The 21,488-nt window shown below is 38.9% G+C and overlaps 1 protein-coding gene across 3 annotated transcripts in view; it reads right to left on the bottom strand.

The window, feature by feature from the left end:
* Positions 1-289: 289 nt before the first annotated feature.
* RABGAP1 (RAB GTPase activating protein 1) overlaps positions 290-21,488 on the bottom strand; it is a 65,804-nt gene continuing 44,605 nt past the window's right edge. For all 3 annotated transcript variants that reach the window (XM_068657029.1, XM_068657031.1, XM_068657030.1), the window contains 13 exons: positions 18,229-18,342; positions 16,652-16,726; positions 14,606-14,731; positions 13,853-13,996; positions 12,214-12,255; positions 11,724-11,852; positions 8,023-8,115; positions 6,936-7,046; positions 3,810-3,914; positions 3,252-3,335; positions 2,411-2,482; positions 1,672-1,869; positions 290-875 (listed from right to left, as the gene is read on the bottom strand). In XM_068657029.1, the coding sequence (XP_068513130.1) occupies positions 753-875; positions 1,672-1,869; positions 2,411-2,482; positions 3,252-3,335; positions 3,810-3,914; positions 6,936-7,046; positions 8,023-8,115; positions 11,724-11,852; positions 12,214-12,255; positions 13,853-13,996; positions 14,606-14,731; positions 16,652-16,726; positions 18,229-18,342 (1,416 nt within the window). In that variant the 3' untranslated portion in view covers positions 290-752. The remainder of the gene's footprint in view (positions 876-1,671; positions 1,870-2,410; positions 2,483-3,251; positions 3,336-3,809; positions 3,915-6,935; positions 7,047-8,022; positions 8,116-11,723; positions 11,853-12,213; positions 12,256-13,852; positions 13,997-14,605; positions 14,732-16,651; positions 16,727-18,228; positions 18,343-21,488) is intronic.

Below are 21,488 nucleotides of genomic sequence, written 5' to 3'. Positions count from 1 at the left end.
CGATTATTCTTGTCTAGCACTTAGACAAGGCTCCCAACCTCAGGTTGTGAATTTGTTTGGCAGTCCATGCCAAAAAAAAAAAAAAAAAAAAAGCCCAGAGTTGCATAGAATTGATTAGTAACAGAAAGAAATGCCAAACACAGAGAGATGGATGCTGCATCTAACTAAAACAAAGTGGGGTTGCTCCGACAGGAATGCTGAAATCATCATCCCCATTCATAAAGCAAAACATGTCACCTCCTACTCTCCATATCCTACCTCTGGGGACTGCTTTCTGGCACTGATGTAGTTCTTGTTAAAGTTATCTTTTTTCTTTTTCTTTTTTTTCTTTTTTTTTTTTCTTTTTTTTTTTAAACTTTGTTAGTGACACTTTTCCTTTCAAATAAAATATTAAAAAAGATTATAACTGTAAAAAAACCTATCATATGTAAACTTAACGATTAGGGTTTGGTAAGTTCTCGTACCTAGTCTGTGAAAAGCCTCCAGCCAGACCGCAGAATGGAGTGTTTCTCTGAAGAGCTTCAATCTAGCTACATCACCTGTTAAATATCAGTAGTATGAAGATCCCGTGTCTAGCAATAAAGCCATTTTTGTGTTTCCATCTTTTTTATCACTGACCTATTGAAATCCTGACATGCTGTGTTTCTATTGTATTTACATTCTGGTCCTCTCATGTCACAGAATTAAACATCTGGCCAAGGAAGGCAACAAAAGGTGTTGTGTTAAGAAGGTGTGTTTGACCAAACTGCTTTTCAACAAGTCTCTTTTCCTTGGACTCCAGTCACTGTTTTTATAGAGCTTATTGTTCTGTTGAACCACGTTTTCTTTGCAGCTTGTACTTCATTCAATGCCAGACCCAAATGGTGTTCCAAATCCTGCAAACAGAAGAGTAATTTCTTTAATTTGGTATGCATTCACAACACAAAGCTACAGGAGTTAAACTTAGAAGGCTATAGGACATCTACAATCTCTTGGCTACTGTAGAAGCTGAATGAGTCTTGCATAAATTAAAAGTAATATAACCAGATTAAAAAAAAAAAAAAAAAAAAAAAGCTTTGAAAAGCAAAACAAGCATTTGTCATTGCCCACAGTGAAACATGCAGCCTTCTTTAGTACACGTAAATCCATTAATTCTTCCTATCTGAGAAGGAGGTGTTCCCACAAAAAGTGGACGTTCTACAGACTAATTTTTAAGTTTCTGTGCAGAAGCACTAACATACCAGTTTTAGGCTAAAAGAACAACATTGTCATATTTTACACTAGTACCTCAAATACCTGGAGTGCTTTTCAATCATGTTTTAAGAAATATGTCTAGCATTTGTCACATTAGCTCTTCATTTAACATTGTGAGATAAAGAAATGCATGGTTCAGTAGTTTGTCAGAACTTGGATTTTGTCCAAGAAGTTGCAGAAGGTCAGTCAGTAAGTACTGCACTGCAGCCAGGCAAATGTCTGGAAGTTGTGGTAGCTGGTAAATACAGCTCATGCAATTTCAATTATTTTATCTGCATACACCAGGTTTCAGACAATGTTTGGTTAAATAAGCCATACAGGAAACAGCAGGTTACAGTTTCAACCAAGAGGATCTATTCCAACCCCTCTCAACAAACACACTTTTCTAGGAATGCAGACACACCATACACACTACAGAATGAACCCCCAAAGTATTACCTGTATTTTACATTCTGCTTCCACAAGCTGCAATTTGGTCTGGGCCAGCTCAAGCTCCATCTCCCTCAGCTGGTTTTTCAGCATTTCCTTCTCCTCATCTGTGTCCTCATCTGAACCATCCTTGGCTGAACTAGCAACCTTCACACGGCCTTCTTTATTGAAGAACTCCCGGCAATGTTCACAGTCATCCACTTTTTGCTAAAGTAAATACCTGATTGTGAATGCTTGTACTGAAGCACTGACGATATTATCACAGCCTTTTCCTGCCTCTACTCTGGCAGAGCAGCACAATGCAAGGGACCACCAATGGCCTGCAAACTCTTAACTACCAGGGAGCACAACCAAGTAGGTTCCAGCCATGCCCAGATCTGTGGGCTGTACAAACACTGCTGTATTTTTGGTAAAACTGGCTAAGATAGTGGGTTCTGGAAAAGATAGCCAGAGCAATCTCCTCCAATAAAAAATAAATAAAAATAAATTTAAAAAAAAGACCCCTCAGAACAATTAACATTTATTACTGCACAGCATGAAAATGTAACCAATACAGCATTGGAGAAAGATGACAGCTGTCCATCCCTCCTCCAAGATCTCCCCCTCATAATCTTATTTCCAAAACTGTAAGTCAACAATGAATGCTCTTTCAACCATCATTTTAGTAATGACAAATTATATGCTTTCTGTTTATGATTTGGCTAAAAGATTTAAACAATGCAGACTGTGGTTCTATCTGGTCTCTTACCCGTATTTTCTCAATTTCAGCTTTATTTGCTGTTTGTTGCTTTTCCAGTCGCTCACTCAGCTGAGAACAAATCTGAAAGCAAAATTATGTTACCAGATCATTTATAAATGTACATTTTCTCCAAGATGAATGCTAAAGCACAGGTAAGTGCTACAAGAATGTTAATATGGATTGTTTGAGGGCTCCGAGAAAAATCCGGAAAATTGGGACACTAGATTAAGTTGTCTCATTCTATACATATTCTCCTATGCCTATAGGAAAAGGTGCAGTTTCAACATAAGTTATTGGCCTTCTGTTTGGCCTTGCCAAAGGAATCCAAAAAGATTAGGAAAAGCATGGCTCTTCTTACTGTCTTTGGGACAAAAGGCACCAGCCAAGACACACAAACAGTACAAAGAAAAAGTCCAAAAAAATAAAAAGATGCACGAATTCACTCCCCTCACCTGATACCTGATGATCAGGTGCTTGAATTCTAAAGCAAAACCTTTGAAAAGAAAAAAAGACATCTTTTTTTTCTTCTTAACTGCAATTACCACCTGATTGAAGAAGTGAAGATTGGAGAGCTTTTATAATAAGGTACAACTTTGATATATGAGAGCCGACTTGAACAATGTTAGGCTGTCACCGAGGCAGTGGTGACTGGTGATCTACAAATACCTATGTCAGGGGTAAACAGAACTGGCTATCACTATCTCAGCAAAATAAACACAAAGCAAGAGCAAGTTTCCTGCTTAAAATAGATAAAACGTCTCCTTGAATGCATGGCAAAGAAGTCTCCTAATGTGCAGGAGAAAGTCTTGGGATTAGATTGCCAAACACATAATCTTTAAATTGTGCTTACCTGTTTGTAGTCACCAATAATAGAGCTGTTCTTTTTGATCTCTGACTCTGCTTTATCTAGTTCCCTACGACACATTTCCTTCAGCTGTAGGAAAAAAGGTAAAAGGTTTGTGACAAACTGAAAAAATAAATGATTGGTATTTTCTCCTTCTCCTTAACCTCAATACTTTTTGCACAGGGCAGTACTCTACAGGGAAAAAGGATCTATCTCACCTACATGGGAACAGGGAAAAGCTGGACTTTGGTGGCTCTCATTGCTAGAAAAATAACTATTTTAGAGAAGAAAGTATTAAATGTACTGACAGGTGAAGTCCTATGCTGCCTCTCTGTGCAGTAATCTCTGGCACAGTCTGCGCCTTCGCAAATTCAAGTTAAAAATTCACTACTCTATGAAGCACCTGACAGGAAAGCAAAGAATTCTGCTTTGCTGACGTCCTTTACACTACAGAAGAGGCACAAACATGACTTCGAACATTACGCTCTGCCCACGCTTGTCACTTTTTTTTCCCCCTCTCTCTGTACTGCACAGAAATGTGAAAATGACAGAAATGCCCCTAACCTGAGCTGATTCTTCTTCTAAGCGCCGCTTTTCTTCTTCTGCATCAATCAGCTTCTGCTTGGTCATTAGCAGTTCCTTATTCAGAGCATCTGCCTTCTCCTCCGCCTGAAACACAGAGAAGTTTACAGCACTAAAGAGATGCTTTCTTGCTGTGCTGATGCTGTGAGGCAGACATGGGCGGAGGCTCCATTAGGGCACAACCAAGAAAACAGTCTTTTATTTCTTATTAATAAAAGTCTGTTCATTGTTACTAATAACAATAGCTGGATCATTGTGGTGTTGTTTTATTTTAATCATAAATAAATAAACATTTAATTGTAATTATTTTTCTGAAAAAGTACCATCTACAATGGCAAAGCAGCAATAAATTATAATTAACAGAGTACACCACTATACTCCATCACCCCAAAAGCCTCTCCTGAATTCAGTGATTATTTTTAGCAAAACTGGAGTAGGGCTTGCTCCAAAGAAATCCAATTACAGAATTAAGCTTTGTTTTCTCATCCAAGCTGGAAGCTGACCAATACATTTTGAAGACAATGAAAGGTACGAAACAGCTCATAATGTGCAAGATCAATAAACAACTATAATCAGCTTAGACCTAAGTTCAATTTGCAAGCATCCAAACTTGTAATGCAAACAGAATTCATGAAAAATGTCTCTATAACATTAAAGACACACCTCTCTGATGCCTACCAATGGATTTGATACCACCTTAATGTCACCCAGAAAATGCATGAAAAAATTTAGCTGCCAAAATAAATGTTAGACTCCTCTACGAAAAGAGATGTCCCACCAGAAAGCATACATTTTTTATTTCTTAATTTTTTTTGTAATAAAGCTGTATAGCTGAAAAATCTTGTGCTCTTCATAAGTCACGCAAAACTACCTCTGCAAAGTAAGACATCTTTTTCCAGTCTTATACACGGCAGCTCAGTACTTCCCAACAGGTGTACGAATTCTACATAAAAATAGATCAATAACTCAACTGATATATAAAATGTTCAGAGAGTAGCTGTACCATTTCCTTTCAAAGGAAGAAAATCAGAAAGCGAATTTTAGTCCCTTAAAGTCCTGCTGATCCTTTAAAACAGATGGCAAAGGCAAAGAGAATATCCTTTCATTATACATGGTTTTTAAGGCCGTTTTAAAGTTAAAGATAACTGGGATGGTGAGAGTCTAGCAACAGCAGAAAAATGAAGCCTATTTGCTGGTCTAGTGCAAAGGTTATTAAGGAAATTCTCATATTCCCAAATGCTTTGCTTTGATCTTTTAGGCTGCAAGATTTCAGACACACCATGAACGTATTAGAAAAGGTGTGTTAAACAATGTCCTTTGGTACTTTCCTTTCAGGACATCTGGCTAGTAGAATGAAACTTACCATTTCATATTCCAATTAGAAGAATTAATCAGGGTCCTAAAGTGGGATCAAACCTACCTATCTCCTCCTGGGGGATAACCTGAATGCTACCAATCGTTTACTATCTTTGAAGGCATCACTGTTATATATCCACTGAGGTATCTCAAAGATTATGCTTAATTTTGTTCCTCTCTTAGCTCTCCACTTCAACAAATCAATATAAAAGCATAACTGGGTTACATGTACTGAAGCAGCCACAAACAACTGCTAAAAACAGATACAAAAAGCTTCTTCAGTACATTTTATTTGCCGCAGTTCACCCTCTGAGTGCAACTACTGGGCAGTCTGTGTAGCCTTCTATGAGCTATCTTTAATGAAGTAAAAAAGCATAGGTAATAGGAAGAGGACATAGCAATGCTTTCTGAAAACCCTGTATGGAACATACTTCTATGATTCCACATTTAACATTATAGAGCAGTAGATGCAACAAACCTGAAAGTCACAAAACAAACCTCATTAAGAGCAACATTCATCCATTAGAATCAACATTTACTATGAATATTTTTGTAACAGCAAGTTTCCAGGAGACTGTGAGAAACCTTAATGTTCTCTGCAGCAGGTAAGTTGAAATGCTTTAAAGCCCGTCAACTCCTGCACTATATAATTTTTGAAAGTTATTTTCCTTTGAGATTTCTGAAATGTACTTATCTCAGTACAGAACGAAAATGCCAAACACCAAGTACGTGAACTCTTCATGTCTCTAAGCAGATAGACCAAATGTGTCCTAGCCTACTACGTGCACTACAATGCCAGTATCTTGCTGCCTCTGCATGTCTTGTAAAAAAACATAACCTGATAAACTCTCCCAGATATGACTATGTAAAGAAGGGAATGGGAGAGCAAGCTTAAAAAAACAAAACCTACAACAAAGCAAACCTGAAGCTTCCTCCTGAGAGCTCTACTGATATGGGAAACAACCACTGACAGTGAGTGGGCAGATTTCATGGGCAGATTTCAACAAGCCAAACCCAAACCACAGTAACTTTCTCAGAGTTGCCTGAGGTATCTAAGAGCCAGACAGACTCAGACTTTCAAATTTATTAGCTACTTTAGAAAAGCCCATCTCCTGTGAGATCATACACATGAAAATACCAGTTGAAGGAAAACAGAATACATGCTATTATTTTTTGTAACAATTCAAAGACTTGGCTTCTGCCATACTTTCTTTCAATATACATACAGCAGAAAGTAATTACTCAAGTACAGGTTTAGAACCTGCCTTCTTCCTCAGATTACACTGAATGCTTTTCAGAGCAATCAGTATTTCAGTCAGCAGTCCTATTGCTTGTGGATATCTGACACAGGTCTATATATCACCGTTCTGCACGAGGAACATGGAGGAGGAAAGAATCCTATCCCACCCAAATCAATACCACCACATTCTGCAGCGTATCAGATACCCTGTAAACATGCCCCCCCACACCATGTAATGTGAAAACCTGCACCTGCTCAGCCTGTGGACCTGACAGGACTACAAGTAGCCCAGTAGTCTCAGAAATAAACATAAAAGCAATCCCTAAGCCGGAAGGCAAGACATGAGTGAAGATACATCCCGTAAGGAACAAAGAATAGGATTTATCAGTCCTGTGAACAGAAAATGCAAATGTACAAAGTGTGAAAACATTCTATGATACCTTCAATGAGAGGAGCAACTAGGAATTAGCCCAGTACTTTGTCTCCACTACGGAGCATAAAAGAAGTCTTACATTGTCTAAATCTTTTCGCAGAGCAATCTTGCTGGTCACCAGTTCATGTGCTAGATCATCATTTTCTTGCTCAAGCCTCATGTTTGCTTCTTGCAGACGACGGTTTTCACGCTATGGGGAAAAAAAAGAAGTCAAGAAAAAAGTCTTACCAGGTATTTGTCTATAAAACACAATGCTTACTGTGGCTGAATTCAAAAGCTACCTTATATCTCAAGTATTGAAAGAGAACTCTACATGCATTGAATTTACTGAGGACAAAAGCAGCTAGCTGTATTGTTAATATAAATTAAATGTTAGCCTTGAAAAGAAACCATATATAAATAACACTGCTCATCTATTACTTGTTTTCTTGGAGAACTGGTTTTGAAGAATGCAATGATAGGGGTGTCTTTCTGCCATCAATATCTTGCAAGGAGATTCCTACAAAAACTGATTTTCTTGGCTGAAAATAAAATTTGCATGCTAGAAAAGGGTGAGAGAGGATGGTCCTGGGAAGGCCACTCTATATTCTCCTGCTACGATTTCCAGCACACAGACAGATGTTAAAGTTTATATACAACTTTTCAGCTTAAAATATATAAATGTACGTATGTACGTGTTGAGGTATAATGTATAAGCACACAAAATTATATAAAAAATATATTCCTATATTTTTTTGCAAAACAAATATTTATAAAATTATATACTTACCACAACATACATCATTTAAAATCAGGCAGAGGAGTAAAGGCAAAGATTATAATCGATGGAAAATAGAGCTATAATCAATTAGGAGTTTTCTTTCTGTTCCTGACATTGGCACAATCAGCACATTATTTAAGTACCAAAACCTGGCTCTAGTGAAACAGTTCTATAAGCCCAAATAAAAATTCACACTATTCGTTTTTTAACTGAGAAGCTGGGCCCAAAAGAACCCTGCCACAATTAACATTGCCAATAAAAAGAAATGTACTTGATGTTCATGTAGTCTATTTTCCTGCTACATCAAAAACTGGTCACAAAACAAAGAAAACAGCTTGAAGAAAAAGCCAAAGTAGGAACTTGCAGGTACTCTGCGTTAAAACAGATTGCAGTAGGTAGGCATTACCTCAAATCTTTCTATAGGATCCTCCTGTTGAGCTTGCTGCTCTCTCATGGTATGATACTCCTTTTCATATTTCTTCAGCTTCTTCTGGCTAATCTAAATTAAAGCAGCCCATTAGTTCCTGTCCAGAACATCAATAAAAGAACACACAATTCACAAAGGGTTATGGTACAAGCTTTGGGCAACTCCTGCCTTCTACAAAACACAGCTAACATTAGACATAGTCAAAAATTCTATTCCATTCCACTCACTATAATCACAGAAGTATCACTTTCTCTTACTGTTTTGTGAAACAGAAAATTCGTTGAAAGGGATCCCATGGAGCATCCTACCCAAGTTCTCCTTGGTACTGTACAATGTACAATGTATTTGATGCTCCAAATACTACAGTGGCTTAGCAAAACAAGATTGCTTTGAGGCCCACAGCGTGTGTTTAATTTCCAACTTAGCATGATGGCGAGGTTTCTTCAGCTGTTTTTTCAGCTGTGACATTCATCATCATGCAGAAATGTTTGCTTTACTTTGCATGAGGCTGCAAATGCTGAAAGGGCAAGCGCAGGCTCAGCTGACTTTTCTGCTAGTGCTGCTCAAGCCCAGGAGAAAACAATCCAGTCCTAAAGCTGTCTAGGTGTTTCAGGCAAGCAGCAACACCTCAGAAGCAAATATGCTCTGTCCCCTGCTGCTCTGGGATTTGGAAGACAGGAATTCTGTTCTCATTTCTGACAACAACTGCACAACACTAGGCAGGTGACTCCCTCAGGATCCCAGTTTCCCTTTCTGTGAGAGGGGAGAGAAAGGCGGTGTTAAATTCAGTATTTTGTGCACACTGTCCAAGTCCTTCAGGGACAGAGAACACGGGATCTACAACAGATCCTGACCAGCGTATTTCCAGGGGTCCGCAGCCAGGCACACTGTAACCACCATGGTTTAGCAGCACAGGCTATGCTCACACTGCTGCAAGCATTTCACAAGCAAGGCAGCACCCATCTAAATTAAACTGCTAGTAAGAAAAGCTGCTGAGCCTTCATTGTTATCTTAGTAAACCAAGAAAATTGAACAGCTGTGGATATGTTTTCCTCTTAAAAACAGGTTTTGTCTGAGAAACATATTAAACAAACTTTACATGCATGAATGGCAGACAATGGAAAGCACACTTTAATTTCCCTTATCTGTTTTTTTTTTTTATCACTAACACTCTTACTTGAAATGAGCTGTAGATAACTGGTAGGTAGGCTCCCCCTAGTGAGAGTTGCACAGAAACATTTCGCTGAATGTACTTCAGGTGACATTTTTTTGGAGAAGCCAACCCATCTAAGTAGAGTCAACCAGCCCCATCACAAGTGCAGAAGTTATTCTTACTAAGCAGCCCAGACAAATACTGAGAGTATTAACCCTACTGACGATACAGCCAGCAACTTCTGGAGGTTATGTCACTGCTCTGCCAAAACACTGCCCAAATTGCTGGGTTTCATACACCAAACCTCAAGCTGTGTAAAGGTTAGCTCTTCAAAGTGAGGCATCCAGCTGTGCAAGAGGAAGAGAAGGAAGTCACACCACTACGATTTCATCTTCAACTTTTCTGAGTGCATTAAACCAGTTTTGCCTCCAGATACTAATAGCGAGGTGATCATGAGAACATTTGCTGTTGTCACTGGTTCTTGACTCTGGAGCCCGAGGGGGTGCCGTGCTCTGGGAGTCTGCAAGGCCTTTGGGTGTGTGTGGTGATGGAAGGCAGAAACGAACGCTGGAGTCCCCACCAGTTCTCCAGGGGCACAGAAGGCAGCAGTAATTCTGTTAACATTTGACTGCACCACTGAGGAGTGACTTTAAGGAATTAGTGTTGTCTCAAGCTCATCATTTACTGACCTCCTTTTCAGCAGAATGCTGTTGTAATCACAATGCCTTAGCCAAGCTACTTCTCCCTTCCTATAAATGATTTATTTTGACATCAGACCCTTTTCTGCTCAAAAACACTTCCAGACACAGAGCTGGAGATTTCTACTGACAGCAAAGGACTTGTATTTTAAGTCAAAGAAGGCTATTACATGCAGCACTCCAATCAGAGGCAACAAACATGGATGAGATACAGAAGTGTGCAGCATCTGTGCAGAGCCTGCACAGAGCAGTGCAGCCTGCACTTTCTCCATAACTTTCCATTTAATCCCCTGAAAACACGAAGCACTCAAGAAAGCAGTGTACGACCTTGACTGTTTGCCTTAACTACTTCACACAGCACTGAGAACGAAGGGAAATTTGGCAGAGTGGGAAGAGGAACAAGTTATTTGGAAACATGAAAAGCAAATGCACCCATTACACAATCTTAACCAGATGTATATGCAATGTCTAATCTGTGGCTAACATCAAATGTTTGGATGAGCTAAAACAGTTTGCTTACTTCTCAATTATTTCCTAATTTCTACACTAGTGTCATTTAAGACATGCTTGAATTCTATGGAGAATATCGCTACTACTTGATGTCTTGAATGTTAACATACTAGGGAAGATGTGTACTTATAAACTGACGCTACAAAAGAATTCCTCCAGTGAATTTAAAGAAATATAAAAACAAAAAAAAAAGAATCATACCAGTATATTTGACCATACATTAATCTATGTGAAATTATAAAGAAAGAATCACAGCTTCCTTAAAATATACAAAATAAATTATCAAAGTTCCCTTTTAGAACTCAATTATCCCGTCTATAAAGAGGAAACGATACATTTCTTACAGTAACTTCATTCTGAAATTCTATTTTAAGGGCCTATTCCAAAATGCCAATATAAAGCTTTAGCTAGAGTATTATTGATTATAAAAGCAATTGACTTTCAGCTACAAGATAATGCAATACTTGATGTATATAACTAAAGTCTTAATGTCAAAGGCTAGAACTTTCATTTCATGTAGTTATACTTAATAAATAGGGCTTAATGGGCAACTGAAATGTAACAAAAAACATCAAACAAAAGAACTCCACTGTGTACCTCAGCAATTCAAACACACAAGGAAGCCCACAGAGCTCTCCGAATAAATTATCTCAGAAAACAGGAACTATTGAGATTAATTCATTTACAGAGAGAAAATTTCTGGGACAACATCTCTCCAGTCTACAGTACATACTGAACTCTAGCTTCTATTCTGTCCAAAAGAAGGCTCCTAGAAGGATCAGAGATGACATATTTTCCCGTGATACACGTTTTCTGTTCTGTAAGTCATAAGGCTAACCATTCTCAGTATTTTTTTTATTACAGTATCATGTGTGCCCAATTAAAAATAGCCACACTCTGAAAGATAACACTTTGTTTGTGCATTATATACTCCATTTTAAATAAAACCTCCCCCCTTCTTCTCACTTAAAGATACTACCCTTTTTGCACCTACTACTAGACGAGAACTTCAAAGAACTGCAGCTATGTCAGTATTTTATTTTAGTGCCATTAGTGGCATTTTTGTTGTTGTTGTGTTGTTTTTTGTTTGTTTGTTTTTAAGTCTGATTTTAGTAGCACTGAATATTGCTCTCTGAAAGCCAGTCTCTTATTTCTCCATGTGGGCCTCTATCACTGAAAATCTCAGGGCTTTACTGTATTTCACTGCAAAAAAATCTGCAGTTATTTTCACTTGGACAAATAAATTGTAAAGTTACATATGGAAACTGAAATTGTACCCATTCAAGACATATTCACAATTGCTATCACCACATCTTTACCTTCATATTACAGGCTAATTCCATCAGCTTCTTTGCATTTTCCTCTGAACGGTATCTCTTGGGCAGCTGTACACGGAAGAATTTTAATGCCCCTTCAAAGTCAGTCAGTAACAGATCATCCTTGGTAGTCTGGAGACAAGGACAGAAGACCCAGTAATTGCAAAGCAGATTTTGAACAAATACTGAATTCCCAGAGACAACGCAACAACAGTTTTGTAAAGCTCCCAAGAACATATTTACTTTTTAACCTTCTAAAAACTCTGTTTGTTTCTATTTCTGCAACCTTCTATTCCCTGCCACCCCATCCCCCAAAAGCACCCTGCTGCACTGAGCAAGCCACACAACAGCATATGTAATACAGGAAGTTGTTAGCTTTAAATATATATATAATAATTATTATTATTATTATTAAATAGTTTTTAATAAACATCTTAAGTTTTGATACTGTGCATGATGTAGCATAAAAACGATTTAAAAATTGGATACTCACTTTTAATAATCCCAGTGCAACATTAAAAATAACACTTATTCCCTAAAGAGAAAAATAATAACAAAATAAATTAATTTCTCAGTATTTACAACTCTAGTTATTTGGTGGGTTTTGTTGTTTGTCTAGTTTTTGTGAAGTTGAGAACCAGGATACGAGTTTACACTTGTAGGTAACTACAGGTACTACATGAAATCAAAGGCCCTGAGAATGACTTTGCAAAAAATGAGGAAGGTATTTTACTGGATTGCCACTATGTGATAGCAAACCAATCTTTCAGCACAGGTTTTACTATCTCCTTAGTAGTTTGAAATTCCAGAATGATGAGAGCACTGTACTTTATTTTTAATGACTAGTCGGTCAGCTCAAGGTCCCTTAGTTTTCATATAGCAACTTCAGAGAACACTGGAGTCATATGCAGCAATATATGCATGAATACATCAATTTCTGGTATTCAAAACCTGGAATAATTCTTTTAATGACAAAGAAAGTCATTAATGACAAAGAAAGTCATCACTTTAGGACAGAGTCCTACATCATCTAACCTTTGCCACTACTTTTTAGAAGTGTTTTATTTAAATTGAGCAATTAATTATGAAAAGTCAACAGCAGCATGCAACTTAAGTGGTACCTTCAAAAATCGAGACACATTGCTGATATTGTTTCAAGATTGTCTTTCTCTTCCCCAATGAATTATTTTTTCTAAATGACAAAGAAACCCCTGAGCCTTCACTATGAACACATTTACTATTTATGAATTTAAAATGTGTTTCTAAACAAATAAAACTGATTTTCTAGATACCATCTGTTACTTTCTGTTTCATTGGCACATGGACAAATCAAGCAGCAGACAGATAACAGTGAAAGGGTAAAAACATTGACCAGGAGGTTTATGAATGCTGAAACCCCTCCGTGTAGGGAATGCAGACAAACTGTGCCACTTCACAGCAGCAACTGCAGATCTGGTGAAGAATGCATGAATAATATTAATCAGCAAGTATAAAAGTAAATCATTAGTTAACTCAGGGATGCTTCAGTACAAAATGTGAATTGTTCATATATTTTAATAAGCTCCAACTGAAACTACACTACTTACCAACATACCACCAAATATACTGTTTTAAACATGATTACGTACAAAAACTCAAAGTAAAGAATTTGCTTTCCTCCTTATATGCTGGGAAGCATAAAGAGACTTCAAGTCTCCTGTAAAAAGAGCTCCAAGCTTGTGAGGTTACCAGCACAGAAGTTAGCTGAGAAATTTTATATGCAATGGCCTTCTTGCAACAGTGTTCTACAAAAAAATGGTATCATGTATAATACAATTTAACCACCAAATAAATTTGGAATCTTTCATCCACATATTTGTAAATTAATTTCCATTCCATGAGCACTGTATGGAATTATACATACAGATTAAACAGTATTCAATGAAATGGGATATTATAATCACATATGTTCCCAATTCATACCTTTAAAACGCTGAGATCTCTTTTTCACTGCAAAAACGTAACACTTCTACATAAAAATAAGTATCACTTGCCTAGCTCTGAAAGAACAGATAGTAACAAGGACATGAACCAAGATAGTAAAAAACTGTCAAAAGTTACTAGTAGTACAAACCTCCAATTATAACACGTACCTCACATAAGAGTAAGTCGATAATATGGAAGACCATGTAGAGAGGGAATTTTGCAGTGAACAATGTAAGGAACCACTGGGAAGCATACATGTGTGCTTCAAGGCTAATGTCCAGAAAGTGGTTATAGAGATCAGGAATGTATTCCTAAGAATAATATTACAAAAAAAAAAAAAAAAAGTTAATCTATAGTATTTTGGAGCATTAGACAAAATTCCAAAGTAACAGAAGTTGGGTAGAGCCCTTACAGTGACAATCAGTGCAGATAGGCAGGCTCTGTATCCACTCATGCCTGACAAGCCAGCTGTCTGACTTGTTAAAGAACCTTCCAAGGATGCTGAAGGCATGTCCCAGTGCAGATGCTCAAAAGGCCACTGTATTACATGCACAATGAGCCCAGTCTCCACGCTCTCCCCCTAGCAAGAAACCCGGACAGGAGATGTGCTGACCCTGCAAAGCCACTCTGCGGCGTGTCCGCAGTGAGCTCAGAAGTCACTGGCAGGACAGTCTGTACGAGAGCCACTCCAGCTCTCACACACCTCTGCCTTCAGACTTACTGCACGCGGCCAGTGCTATCCGACTGTCTCAGGTCAGCACTCTCTAGTCTCAGAAAACCTCCAGCATGGATAATCCTCACTGTTCATCCTTACTAAGAGGTTACAGACAGCATTCATGTGTAAAACAAATGGCTGATTTTGCTAACCGTTCGAATTGCAGGCTCTGATCCGTTCAGTTCACACAAGTTTGAGCACCTACCTGCATGAGGCGCTCCAGCTGGTAAAACTTGCAGTGCAAATCTTCGAAGTTTTGTTTGAAAAGTTCCCTGAGTCCATAATCAAACATGATTTTGACCAGAACACTGAAAGCTTGCTCTTCAGGCATCTGTGAGAGGAAAGCGTATTTATCACAGAGCATTTAAATCTTTCACACTGGGTCCATTTGCCCTTGCTGTTTCTCCTCCCTCTTACAGGATGCCAGATTATTACTACTATTTAATCTGGCCCAAACCAGTTTAAAAGTAAACAAGAGTATTAACACACAAAAGGAGGCCTAGCATTGGAAACTGCACTTCATTCTTATTCTGTGGAATGAACCATCTCCCAATGCCCAACTGAAAACACCTCTTTCAGACATAGAGACCAAAGAAGCTTCTTGCCATATTTTTTCCAAATAGTGTCAGAATCCTACAGATTTTAAACAGCCTAACTCTGTCACCTACGTAACCAAGAAAAAAGCAATATCAGATGACGTTTAACTGGATCTTCCCCTTATTTTTAACTATATATTTACCTTTTTAAATGACATTATTACATTTGATGTTTATTTTTCAGATGCCACAATTACAAGAGACCAGTAACTGCTACCAAAAGCTCTATTTATCACAACTCAGCATTGGTTTGGGAACGTTCAATATCCCTTTCCTGCCAAAAACTGAAGAAACACTCATCATGGCTTGTCAGTGTTTAGACATTTCTCCCGAACATCAAAATTCAGTAATAGTAAAGGCTGGCTTCAGGTCGATCACTTGTTCCTGTAAAGGCCAGAACATCCATCTCAAGTATTCTATTATTAATCTGCAGATGGAGTCTGTTAAAAATGAAAACTTTGCTGAGACATGCCAAACTGGTAGTGAAGGGCTCCTTCTCTGCAACACTTTCTTAATATTTATTTTCCCTAGCAGCCATACTCCAAGGACTGATTTCAAAGAGAATCAAATAAAAAGAAACTTATTTCAAATTCAACCTTTTTAATGCAAGCTTCATTCCCACAGGCAACAATTATTATTAAGAAAGAATTCTGGAATAACTCATGGTCCGTTCTTGACAGCCACTCTCTCTAACGCAATGGATATTCAAAAAAATGGACATAAGACAATGAAAAAGATAAAAGAAAGCACGTATGTTTCAGTAAAAGGGTTCAACTCTCCAGTCAGAAAGTATCATCCTTCTTGATCTGATTCAGTACAGCAGTAAAGGATTAATTGGTCATCAAGCAAATGTTTCAGACTGCAGTCACAAAGAACTAAAAGGTTGCTCTGCTTAGTCATTTGCTTAATGTTTGAAAAGAATGGAGTTTACAGTATCTTTGACATCCTCCACCGACTTCATAACATTGTGGAAAACACTACACCGAAGATCAGACATCCCCTTCCACTGGAAACTGCAGAGAAGACTTCATGCTCAGTTCTCACTGGTAGCAACTAAAAATCAACTTGGGAAAAGAAATCTCAGAGCTCTGCTGGGCTTAGGAACTGGTCAGTTTCAACTGCCCATGGCTGCAATACACACAGTGATAAAAAGCAGACCTTCCTTTAAAAAAGAACGGTCTATAAATAATTTGTACAGATTTCTAATCCTCTCATATTTCCCAAGCATGAGTGAATCTAAAACTTTTTCTGATTTACAGTAACCATAAATCTCTTGGCTTCTGAACACGCAAGCAATTAAAGGATATTACTCTGCCGAGGTCACTTTTACCAACAATTAAGTTTAAAAAAAGTATTCTTGAGTATATTAACAAAGCAAATATAAAAACTATTTTATCCTTCAATAACCTCTAAATCCAAGAAGTACAAAGCCCTACAATGCCTCCAAATAAAGGCAGCATTTGTTACGAATATCCCAGTAAGTTTTAAACAATTTACTCTTCTCAGGCTAAAATCACATTATTATTGACCAACATTTAAGTGGATAAGCAGCCTGCAATCCCGCTAGTTTGGGAGTTACCAATGTCTGTCCCAGACATGTGGAGCAATATTTATTCTTAAGCTTAAGACAAACTGGAAAAAAAAACACCACTTACATGTAGAAGCAGCACAGCAGCAAGAAACGACTGGCCTTGACAGTAGCCAATCTCTTCATCATAGACAGAATAGGCCTAAAAAAGGAATCAAATTTTACAGCATATCTGTCTCAACCTAAAAGCACAATGAGAATGAATGCTACATTAAACACAGCTCCATGAAAGTTTCATGAGGTGTACTGGTGCCAGCAGACATCATCTACTGAGGGGGAAATGAGGGGACAACCCGTGTGAGGAATCCAACCGTGGCACGTGGTGGCAGTGGCTGATTACAGCAATGCACCAGGACTGCTGCAGCCTCTCCAGCTGTTTGTCCGAGTGCTTTTACCTCTGACCAGATGCTACAGGAGTGTTAGGAGGTCAGATGTGGAAGATGGAGAAACACAAGAAACACAAAAGAAGGAGTGCTGGAAGCTTAAAATATTCTGGTCGAGACACAGACAACAAGCTGCCCACTTGTGCTGCTTATTTCTGCCTTTTAATAAACAACTCCAGTGCATGCCTGTGGCTTTATAACATAGCTATCTCCAGTCTTAAAGACCACTGTGCATTTTCCCCAACATCTTTGCTCTTTGCTAGACTAGCATATCTCAGATGACACCCTACAGGTTCATTAGTCAAATATTGGAAAAGTTTCACCCCCTGTTTGGATTTCAGCTTTTTTCTTTTTTTTTTTTTTTGATGTGGAGCTGTGATCTATAGAAAGGCAGTTACCACATTTGCCCTGTTCTGATAAAAACTCTAAGATTTCTTACCATTTCTTCATGGCTGCATTTTGCCTGTGTTTGATGCACTCAAATCACTCAGATGTTTCTGTTAGAATAACTACCTGTAGTAGTGTTGGTCAGGGAGGCCTGTCACAAACACACTTACAGGTTCCTTTCACCATCTCTAACCAACTACACTGTGATAAGCAGCCTTCCTGCTGCTATAAGGAAGGGGTCTCCCATCTTTGTGAAATTACAAACTGGTCTCTTGAATTAATTTGCAAATGTTCACCATCTCCATTTTAGATCCAAAAATATTCATTAAAGAATGCTGAGAAAACTGAACAGAAGAAATTCAACGTCTTTCATTTATTTCACGTAGATGTTGCATTCTCACTTGCTAGTACACATTAATGTAAAATACATCAATGTCAATCAAAATCAAATTCAAGAGGCAACATCAGCGTGATTTCCTGCATGTGTCCCCAACTTTGCTGGAATTGTTTAGACAACATTGACAACCAGGGAGCATGCTAGAGTGACAAGCTGTTCTTGATCACTACGGAATTAGTCCTCATCTCCGTAACAGCATATAATTTGTCCAGCCCGATCCAGACTGACATGAAGTTTCAGTACGAAACAAATTAGTGTTCAGGATCCAGAGGGCTTACTACTTTAGATCTCCTACCTGAATGTAACTACAACCAGACAAAAATCTACAATTAAGGACCAACCTGAGCCTAGCACCAGTCTGTCTCCACGATACAGTTAACGATAATACCCTCCAGACTCTTCTCAGGTAACAGTTACATCTGTTAATGATTTTAAACATAAGTTACCAAAATAAGTGAAGAAGAATTTAAAGAATACCTTGCATATTTTATACAGGGAGTCCTGACCATCTCCCCCGGTATCTTTAAAATAATCATGCGCAGGGAACGTTCGATTGATGTCTCGGGTGATAGCACTGTCTTGCGGAGATTCCTATTAGACAAAAATAAAAATTCAGGTAACGTAAATGAAAACACATCAAAAGAGACTAAATTACAATATGCTAGGACTGAGAGTTAAGAGATTGGCATTGTGTTCAGTGCACTGTTCTAAATTTAACAAAATACAGTCTACTCAGCCAGAACAGCCTGCCTGCAGGCTGGCAGCTCCAGATCACAATCTTGATAGATTTGGTTACCTAAGCACATCTGGGAACAGTCAGTGAGTGGCAGAAAAAGTGCACACACAAAAGCGTTCAGGACGTTGCAGTGCAGACAGCAGCCTTCCCTCCCAGTCTTCTGAACACAAATGCTGCCTAGTCGCATCTCATTTTTCTTACAACTGCAGAGGGTAACAAGCAATTGTAAGCAGCTGCACGCTGCCATCCTAGGTTCTTTCATTTATTCTCTTAAATGTGTTAGCTAGAGAAACCACTCTTCATCCTCCCCCAAAAATTAGGCAATATAAAAATAGAAAACTGAGTATGAGCCCAAGGAAGACACTAACCACCCAGAGCTTAACACATGGTGCAACAGCACCACACACCTCTCAGAAGCCACTTCGAAACTCACAAAGGTCGGGAAGGTGACTAGGAGCTGCAACGTGGATGTAACAAGGGCAAAACACTCCTAACCAACCTCCTGGAACTTAACGGTGAGGTGACAGGAGCTGTGGATAAGGAGAGGCCAGCAGATTGCAAGGCCTTTGACACAGTCTCCCACTTTCTCCTTAAAATCAAATTAGTGAGATGTAGGCTAGGTAATTGGAGCAGAAAGTGGGTGGAAAATTGCCTGGGCTGCTGGGCTGCAATAGCTGTGAGCAGCGGTGCAGGTCCAGCTGGAGGCCAGTAACTGGTGAGAGCCCTCAGACCAGTGCTGGCACCAGCACTGCTGGACGTGGCTCAGGGACGTGCACGATGGCAGAGAATACCCCACAGCAAGCCTGTGACCACTACCAAATCAGGAAAGGCCATTGCGCTGGAAACAAAACAGAAACGAAGCCCTCTTTATCTGTAGGTATTTCTTTTTGCCTATAACTGGTCCCTCTTTCTGCTGCCAAAAAGAGGGCTTGTCCTAGGCATGGAACAAGAGCTCCTTGGTAGGGGGATCTCAGTGAGCAACTGGCTGAAAAGATCCCACAACAATAAATCAGCAACTGTTGCTCCGGGAAGGATCCAGGCTCCCTTACTAGATGGCATGGCCAACTGACTGAACACTCAAATAAAACCCCGGTCAGCTTCACACCTGAGACCATCACAGAGCAGCGCACCAGGCTGCGGCTGCAAACATCCACGGTGCCCTGCAGAACCCCACTGGAAGAGGTGGGTGGTTGTTGTTGGCTGGTTTACTACAGCCAGATAACTTGTGGGTTTGTTCGACAAAGGGAAGAAAGTTCAGAAGTAAAGTAACTTCAGAGAGCATGAAATAATCTGCAGGAATACAGATTTTAGTTGATCTTTTTCAATGTTGCAAACGGGAACAAAACTGCAGCAGTGGACTTCATTGTCTCTTCAGATTTTATCCAAGTTTAATGCTCCTCTCTGTGGCTTAATACAGACATTTCATTAGGAAAGCATTACACTGCTATTAGAATCAAGTTATTGGATTGTTTTGGAAATGATATCAAAAGTACTGTACAGCATTTCAATTTGGTAATAATTAATATGCCAAAGAGGCCCATTTCATTACAAGGAAATCAGAAGCAAAGAGAAGCCAATACTAAAGAAATTTCATATTTATAAATATACACACACACGCATTAAAAATCCTTTTAAGTCAACAAAGACAAGTCAGATGATGGCTGGCTGTCAGCTTCAGCTCGTTTCACAAGAAGGGAAAACAAACACTCAGAAATAAATCCAGAATTTTAAAGCATGCGAATAACGCCTTTGTGATAACTTCCAGTTTCTTAGAAGTTTGCGAGGCTGAATTACAGCGAAGTACCCTTCTTTGCAAGGGTGCAGACTGTGTCCACTGCTGATAGCAGTCTGTGGCACCAAACAAGTGGATTTCCTGGGAGTTACATGTGGTCTGCTGCAAGGGCACAGATGACAGAAAATAACCTTAAATCCACCTGTCTTTTAATTCCCTTATTTAATAGAAGACACAAAAGCATCTGGCTGGAAACTCTTAGGACAGGATTCTCAAAGAAATCACTCATTTTGACTAAAGAGAGCAATTAGTGGTCCCTCTGACTTTGCGTGACTTGTTGAGCACTTGACTCCTGTATTTCAGTACAATTCCTCAAGTAATCTGGAAAGCTAGTTCCTGCAGCTCAAACATAGCTTGGTGAGAGAAAAATTAACGGAAATGATAAGGTTTTAAAAATGTTTTTCAAACTGTGGCTTTGAAATCTCTCCGTTAGTACAAACTGCTGCAATCCAAGCATTGTGTAACCTTTTCTTTACTCCTATTTTTATACCTTGCTGTGAGAATTGGCTCAATGGGCAATTTCTCATGCTTTCAGGGGACTGGGAACTGAAGGAAACCCTTCTGAACCCACACCCTTCACAAACTGGGATTGAAAAATAGAAAGCTAAGAATGACAGGAAGAAAAAGAAAGTAATAAAGAAAACAGAATGGAAAACAGCCATGAGAACTGAGGCAAGCGCAGTAAAGATTAAAATTCTCACAACAGTTCACTGCTCTGAAGGAAAGCAGGGAAATATGGATGCTCTGAACACAGCCTTCCTCCCCCTTTCATGCACTTTAAAATATTAGTGGGGTTATACTAAAAACTTCCTCTCCGGTTGATTGAGCATCCCAGGATCTGCAAATTGCATCGTGCAGTCACAATCTCGATCAACATCTTCAGAGTGAGACTGGCACACTGGAAGCTTTTTCAGGAGCTTAAGCCACACTTCAAAGATCTCAAGGCACTGGAGTCAGGAGGACCTCTTCACAGGGCTGAAATACTTGTAGTTTTCAGTAGGTCAGATTTATTCTTCCTAATCCCCTACATAAAACTGAAAAGACAAAGCAGCAGCAGCAAAGAATTGCTGAAGGGACAAGAGCTGTGATGAAAGAAAACTGAAATGAACTATTGCAGTAGAGGAAGTTACCTGCTCAAATTGGCTCACCACTCGAGGATCAGCTCCTCCTGTCACACCTGGAGATCAGGTGTGGACATAACACATAGCC

The sequence above is a fragment of the Anas acuta genome, chromosome 20 (assembly GCF_963932015.1).
Source record: "Anas acuta chromosome 20, bAnaAcu1.1, whole genome shotgun sequence".
Lineage (NCBI taxonomy): Eukaryota > Metazoa > Chordata > Aves > Anseriformes > Anatidae > Anas > Anas acuta.
The sequence above is the reverse complement of the archived record's forward strand: the minus strand, read 5'-3'. Positions and strand labels throughout refer to the sequence as shown.